Source organism: Phalaenopsis equestris, unplaced genomic scaffold (assembly GCF_001263595.1).
Source record: "Phalaenopsis equestris unplaced genomic scaffold, ASM126359v1 Scaffold199601, whole genome shotgun sequence".
Lineage (NCBI taxonomy): Eukaryota > Viridiplantae > Streptophyta > Magnoliopsida > Asparagales > Orchidaceae > Phalaenopsis > Phalaenopsis equestris.
Genome location: NW_018219465.1, coordinates 76,667 through 85,003, shown reverse-complemented (window position 1 = coordinate 85,003; position 8,337 = coordinate 76,667). Strand labels below are relative to the sequence as shown.

Genomic DNA, 8,337 nt, shown 5'->3' with positions numbered 1-8,337 from the left:
CTGCTAGACCGGATGTAGGAGAATCGGGCACAGGAAACCAGTTCAGCACAGCAAGGAGAAAGGTTGGTCGATCCTCCTTAGGGTCTAAGGATGTCGTCTAATAGAAGTGGGGCTCTCCCTTAATTACTTAATATTATATATATATATATATATATATTATATATATATTGTTTCTTTATGTTTAAAGCAGTTTTTCATATATTTTCTATTGAGACAGTTGTCGACATCCCCAATTTTCCTGTCTAGAGTTGTATCTAAGGGCAAGTGGTGCTCCATCAATATCTCATTTTGAAGGGCTGATTATCTCCTATTTTTGATGTACTTCGCATACTACCATCCATTATCTTCTCCCTCCATCCCTACTACACCCACTGGACAACAGACTGGTTGTTTCCTGCAACCGCCTCCCATCCACTTGGCTATCCAACTCCAACCATCCCTCATATCTTCCACTTGCAACTTCCAGCCGCAACCCAACTTCCACATTGATGCTGCCCTTCCCAGTCACCCACAACCTTGTTGTCTCCTAGCGCACTCTTCCTCCCAGTTGTTGCCATCCCAACACAGCCCAGTTCTTGCCTACCTACAGCAGCACTTCTCTCCTATTGCCAACCCACTGCAGTCTTCTTCCGCCATCACACCATCCAACCCTAGCCACCTAATGCACCCCCATCTAGCATAAAGACCACCATCCTTCAGGATGCAACCCTAATAATGTTTGTGTCGTATATGTTTCTTATTTCTATTTCTATTGGTGTGATTGTATTTCTCTATTTTGAATTCAGCAATAATATCTGATTTTCTATTGTTGTGTGGGATAACTCTGATACCATCCATATCTTAATTATTAGATATCTTAGTCGTCAAACATGGAGTAGTAGAAAAATTAATTAATTAATCATCTAATACTCTTACTTTTTAATGTATACTTGTCCATATCAAAATAATTGAAAAAAAGGTAGACTTTTATAAAAATATGTCTGGTCTTTTTCAAAGAAAGCGAGAAATAGTGTACTATTTTTTGGAGAGATTTTCTCATCACATTAATGAAATTTTGGGGTACTAGATTTTTAAGGATTTTAAGAAAACTAGCAATTGTGGGTTTTTTTCATGTTATAAATAGGTCTTATAAGGCATCAAAAAAACAATAGCATGTCATAAAAAAATTTAAATTGCGTATTTTATTGAATGTGAATTGTTCAAGTATGATGCAACTTTAATCATAGCTTCTAGAGAAAATCTCTTTATATCGATGTAAGGCTGACTTGAGTACAATGATTTCTCTAATTTATTTCTTTTATTTCTTCTTTAAGTATTGGTTTGTGTGTATGGTTTTCTTAATCAAGTCAACTATGATATAGTTTTCCCTTCTACAGTGAATCATAATAGCCACATGATTTCCAGTTTGATTTAAAAATTCTTACAAATTTTGCACTGATGATCTTCAAATTATAATTTGGAGCAATTGTACGTGTTTTTTAGTCATACATCGAAAAAGAAAAAAATTAATCCAAACTAAGAAATATTATCATGCAAATTTTTTGTTTTGCTCTTATTCTATATATCTCATCCAAAATTTGAATTAGTAAAATCCTATAATTTAATATGTTTTGCATTAACTAAGATGCTATAAAAAGGAATTTAGATATTTGGATGTATTTAACCCCAACTAAAATTATCACGGCAAGTGAGAAAGTACTTTATAAGTAGGGCCTAAGTTAAGACTAAGCAAATATTGTTAACTTGATGGGCACAAGTTATAAAAAATGGTAAGAAAGTTTCATGGGGTTCAATTTACAAAAATAAAAAGGAATGAGAAATAGCCGCTCAAAAAAAAAATTCAAAAGAAAGAGCTGGAGTTCAACTTTAATCGGTTATGATAAAAAAATATTTGAAACCAAATAGCCATTAAACAATTCCATGTTTAGTGGATGAGTAACTTTCCCTGCATCACTAATTCAAAAATTTTTCCAACAAGTTGTAACAATCTAAATAAGATTTTATCATTTCTTAAGTGTACTAAGAACCAAAAAGCTACTTTTTTGGTGATTTTAATCAAATCAAAATACAACAAAAAACCTACAACTACTTGAATAAAAAGTTATTCCTCAATGAGATTTAGGAGATTACAGCCAAATCTTTAATAATACGGAAGTGTTGAGGTATAAATGTACATTTCTAAAATATGAAGGCTATGATACCCATATAAAGTCATGTAAAACACAGTTGACTACATCTAAACAGCACGTTATCAAATAACACAACAATCCATCTTTATTGGCATATTCACATAAAGCACTTCAAAACTGACATGTTAGAAAGCATTAAAACAAAAATGCCAACTAAGAAAAACGGAAAACTAGTCAATAAGATTCATTTGACTATATATTTCAAACTTATATTAGTTTGTATTTAAAAGATAAAAAAGGAACAATGTCAGAACAACTCTGATAATAACTAAAAAAGTTTTTTGTCAAAACAGTGCACCTTCCCAAGAGTTGTTTTCCAATATCCATCAAATCTGTAACAGTCTTGTCTCCATCACGAGCAAACTCCAAAATCTATGAATCAACAAATATCAAAATTTTTAGAAAAGTCAATCTATCAACTGATTTTGAGTTTCATTGAGGGTCTGTTTGGGGGGCAACTATAGTTGTTTGAAGAAATATATGTGAAGCTGCTGCAAAAGAAACTGCTCTTCAAATAGCAACAGTAACTACTATAAATTTATTTTAATTTTAAAAAGTTAGACCCCAGCATTTTAGCAACAACCACATTTTAACAGGTCGGGTTGAAAAAAAGCAGTTTTCTACTATAAAAATTTCTAAAAAACAGCAAGAAAGTAGTTCCTCAAACAAAAGTATAATGGTGGTCTGATAAGCAAAGCAGTCAGAAAGCTATCCCAAACAGACCCAAGCCGTGAGTTTAAACCACATAAAACATTAAATTATGGTTATACAACTACCCAATTTTGTTTCATAAACATTTGAAAGGTCTGCTAAAAGCAATATAGAAAAGCTAAGATGTATCAATCTAAAATATCAGCACTCCATATCTTCTGGCACGATTGCATAACATTACAACTAAAAACTATGATGAATGGATATTAAAGCTTGAAACTAGTACATTAAACGTCAAACTGCTAACATGAGAATATCACACAAAGCAACCAAGGCAAAATCTCCAACGAAAGGGTTATAGAAAACTAATTAAGTTGTGAAAATCTTGATTACGAAATAGTGTTAAAACAAGTTTTTAAAGATTAGATGACATAAAATGACCAAATTGAATTAATTGTTGTTTCAAGATACATCAGATTTTGCACCAAGAGAGTCCTTAACCATAAATAATTACAAGAAAAGATTAGAAAGCAAACCCGACATTCAGACACTCGATGAAATGATAAAAATGATAATGTGCATACGTATGTAATGATCTAGTGAAGTTCACCATAATTTAAATGTGTACTGTGAAAATTTATCAAAAAAATAAAGAAAGCAGACATTTTGCAAAAATCATCAAAGATTTAAGATAAACATCTATTAGTTAAAAGGTTGAGAAAAATAATATTCAAATTATTTCAACATGAATAACTTAATGAAGGTCCAGTATACATAAATCGGCTAGTATTGAAAAAAAAAAAAATAAGGCGTAAGGGTTTTCAGGAAAATGATTAAATTTTAAATATTGTTAATTACAAGGCTAGTATTGAAAAAAGAAAAATAAGGCATAAGGGTTTAAAAAATGGCTGGTTGCACAAATTACAAGCAAAAAATGGGTCAAAAATTCGCTTAGAACTCAAACTAAAATTTTGCAAACCAATTTGAAATCAAAAGAATATCATAGATCAAGAGCAAAATATGTAGAAAAAAAATAAAATAAATTAATCAAGAAGTTATGAAAAACTCATTATCTGACTAGATTTTTTTTATTTGTTGCTTGTTGTGTTTTAAAACTATATTTTTAGTTTAGAAATAAATAAATTACTTTCAAAATCACTCGAAAAAATTTATATGTGCTTTAAGTGTTTCTAGAAATAAAGACCACCATCAACAGCCACTACCAATCATTGTCAACAGCAATTATGCCTATTAATCATTGTCTCTATTATTGTCACTGCCACCACCACCAACAAAGATTGCCTACAATTGTCATTATCACCTCACCACTACCATTGCACCACCATCATTGTATAATCCAACTTATTCATAATTCAATAAAAATAAAAACATCAGATATTTAATGTATTGAATATGTTTCATTTCAAATAAAAATATAAAGAAAATAAAATAAAATAAAAAATAAAAACAAAAAAAGTGATCCCAAATGAACCCTTAATTAAAAATAGCGTTGAATTTAAAAAAAAAAATTCATATACCAAACTAAGGAAGTTCTCACCAGTAAAAATATGATGGAATGGAAGCTTAGCAACAAGCCTAGATTTGTAGATGCTACCAAAAATAATAAAAAAATGATAAATAACATGAATGTGTGGTAAACAAGGCCATGATGCTATTTCAGTGAAAATCAAAAGCCTGAGTGGTTAAATCTAACGCTTTGAACAATACCAAGAAATTACATTTATGAAAACAATATTTTAGTTATTCCAAAGCATAAGTGACATAAAAACCTTTCAAAAATACAAGAAATTGATCAAATATCTAGCCTTACACTAATTAAAGAATATCTATGTGAATTATTCATGCCTTAACCATTCAAAATTAGATAGGAATTGACTATCATATGCTTGTACATTCAATATTAATATTTAGAAATAGCTAGTGCTGGAAACAACTTAAAGTGAGGGTGGAAAATGCCCACCCTCAAAATTTTAGTTCTCTTAATAAGATGCTAATTTTTGGGAAATTGCCACCCACAATTTACTGCTTTGCCCCGTTTTTACCCCAAAAAAATTGCCCAAATTCCACTTAAATCTCCTAAACTTCTACAGTCTCGTCTATTTATGTTTTCTTCTGATAAATTTGGCGGTAATATCAGACTATTTGTATGGTTTATTCCTTAGAAAACATTAATTGAATGTATTTTTTTCACTTAATTATATTACGATTATCATATTATTTGATAACTTAAAATTTTGCCTACATCAAAAAGGGGCGGAGTCCGCCACTGGGAATGACTACAGTTCACAATAAGATTCTAACTTCACATTCCTATGACAAGAAGAGAAGAAGAACTTGAAGAAAATTCTGTCAAAATGATAAAGAATTAACAACAAAATCCAAACAACTACCAAGAATTTGAATCGTTGACCAGCACCTGAGTCGCAATCAGCGCAACGGCCTCCGTGTAATTCAGTCGCAGGCCACGAGCAAGACGTTTCTGCGATAGGAAACCAGCATTATGGAGGGCCAACTTCTCCCTTTCCCTTGTTACCAACTTCATATTTGAGGAAGGCGCTGCAAAAGCTTAATTGAACTGATAAAGTAAAAATACAGTTTAGAAAAGAACGCATCGAATCCATTTAAGAATAGTATTCGAGTGTTCTAGGTTCGTAAATGCGTTCCAGAACGCTATGGGCGGATATAGAGATGTAATATACTCGAGCAGATAAAAAAGTATCACGAAAATTACTGGCTGGAAACCCTAAAAAAGGTTGCACCCCTGAGCAGTGAACGGGAGTCGGAACAGAGGACAAGAACGGAGCAAAGAACGGGAGTCGGCACAGAGAACAAGAACGGCTCTAGTCGTTTTAACTGGCCGGAGAAAACTATCGTGATCTATACGTGAGCCGGTTTGTCACCAGGTAACCAAAAAAACGAATATTAGACCTATTTATATTTTTCCTGTCATACATAATATTTTTTTTTTTTTAAGTGAGACCTTACTTTTATAATTATTCTTATTTTTTATTAATATTGGTGTAGCCCTCAAATTTTTCAAAAAATAAATCTGTAAAAAAGGTGAAATTTAAATCCTATTAGATAGAATCATATTTCGTTTGGTCTCTTTTTTTTTTTATGTAAATTCATATTTTTTGAATCGGATTCACAGGCAAATTTAAGGAATTTATTCCGTTGTGACTTGCAAACACTTCTCCATCAAACATAAATTTGATGAATCTGAATTAATCGAAATTAGTAAATCCTTTTTAATGTAAATTCGAGACACATCCAAACACTATATAAAGGGTTGTTGGAGATCATTTTCAATTTTTTTTTGGTTTTTGGTTTTATTTTTTATTTATGTTTTGAATTGAAATAAAATATATTTGAATCTAATAATAATTTTTAAGAATATTCAAAGAACATAAAAATTATTTTAAGTGTTTTTAAAAGTAATTTCATTTAATTTTTAAAATAGACAATGAAACTATACCAAAATATGATAAAAAATAGTTATTTTAAACAGAAAAAATTTAAAATAAATAGAAAATAAAATTGAACAGACCCATAAAGTTGGTATGAATGTTTTCAATATATATTAAATTGTCTTTAAAAACAAAAAATAAATAAAATATACACTAAACAAAAATATTTTTCAAAAAAAAATACACAAAATATTATCGAAAACATCTCCTATTTATATTTCTAAGGCACTTCATTAGTTGGCCAAATATTTCTCTTTTTTAATTATTTACAAAAATATATTCAAATTTTTATTTTTAGATCAAAATGTTTTTATTACATTAAAAGCTTTTTTGCTCAAGACTCACGCAAATTTTTAGACAACGGAGCTGCGTTGACATATATTTCCTAACAATTTTTCTATCTTCACAATCAAAGAGATTATATGATTCATGTCTAGTGAAGCCTCACACCCTCAATCTTTACTTTTCAATTGTCATCGATTCAAGATTAGCAATAATATATGTTTAACTTATTTAGATAAAAATGCATCCATCATTGTACATCAGAAATATGACCGCACGAATCTTGTTGAAATTCAACAGGTTTCGCTAATGGACACCAATGGACTCCATCAGGATAGTCAAAAGATGGAAACACTAAGCATCATTTCCTTCAGAAGGAACAATGGGTCGATCTAACAGAAGCACGGCATAATGAAAGAATCGGTGGCACCTAATCCAAGGGGCTGTCATTTGTAATCAGCTCCCTTAACTGATTTAAGAAATCTTTACAAAGGCAGCCAAAGGGCACCCCACATAATATCTTTATAATCCTCTAGAAAGCCCCTTGCCTAATGTGTTTTGCCCATTGGATTACGATGATGGATAATCTGCCTGTCGGTTTAAGTTCACCCTTACGACCGGAGGACCTTTACTAGAATTCCATTGAGAAGATTGTTCGATGATGACCTTTCAGCCGACTGATTGTATGTAACCAAGGGTTTTAGCCGATAGACTGACACAGGTAACGGATCATTAAATGCCTCTCTTCATGAAATTATGATTACAAAACAAGTGCTAACATCAATTACAGATATCAAAAGTTGTATAAGTGAAGTAAAAATATAAGAATGTGTCATAATAACTTATAATGTGTGTATTTTTGTTTGTTTTTGTCTCTTTTATTCTAAAATGAGTCGTCAGCTTGTCGATCGTCATATATTTCCCTTTCTCCAATAAATCTTTCTTTCGAGTTATATAAATGATCAGGAGAAGAGAGAAACCAAAAAAGAGGAACATACGACAAAGCGACAAACAAGATAAAACACAAAACATGGAGAGTTTGTGTGTGGTAAACCTTGCAAGGATAGGTTAAGAGTGTCCACCCAAACAAGACCGGGCGATAGCACCTTAAACCGTTATTCACAAAAAAATGCCTACGTAAACTACCCAAAATAAGAGAATCATATGTAGGTATCTGTTATGTGATCAAGAGCACTTATAAGGGGATGTATCCCACTTGGTTAATTACATCTTGGGGGTACCCAAGAATACTCTCAATAAAAGAAGTTTCACTTATATTGTCATAAACATGGGGTAATATGTACTCAAAGGAAATGTTACTCCGTGTGGGAAAAGTCTCAATGCTTCAAAGCTCACGCTAAGTCATCGAGCAAAGAGTGAGTCTCTCACATCCTGAATGGGTTGCGGCTCATCAGCATACGACACGCTAAGTCATCGAGCAAAGAGTGAGTCTCTCACGTCCTGAATGGGTTGCGGCTCATCAGCATACGAAGCCCACAAAATAACCTAAATCATCTCGATGGGGATATCCCAACATGTCAAAGCACGTTTGGATCATAAGGGCAGAGGACAAACTGTCATATCCCAAACGGGTGGTAGCTCATCGGCATCGGGTCGTCAAAATGATATCCATGAAGTTAATGAGCGATAAGGCTCTAAGGGGCTCAACAAAAGAAAGGTGGAGTGATCCAAAAAAGATAGAGGTAACTGGATCGGGGTACCATGGA

General features: G+C 32.1%; 1 protein-coding gene across 1 annotated transcript in view; it reads right to left on the bottom strand.

The window, feature by feature from the left end:
- The window catches only part of LOC110035751 (urease-like), a 160,141-nt gene extending 154,371 nt beyond the window's left edge, over window positions 1-5,770 (bottom strand). Inside the window, exons 1-3 of the mRNA XM_020740035.1 lie at window positions 5,593-5,770; window positions 5,278-5,436; window positions 2,488-2,561 (exon numbers count right to left, since the gene is read on the bottom strand). Of these exons, the coding sequence (XP_020595694.1) occupies window positions 2,488-2,561; window positions 5,278-5,403 (200 nt within the window). The 5' untranslated portion in view covers window positions 5,404-5,436; window positions 5,593-5,770. The remainder of the gene's footprint in view (window positions 1-2,487; window positions 2,562-5,277; window positions 5,437-5,592) is intronic.
- Window positions 5,771-8,337: the final 2,567 nt, after the last annotated feature.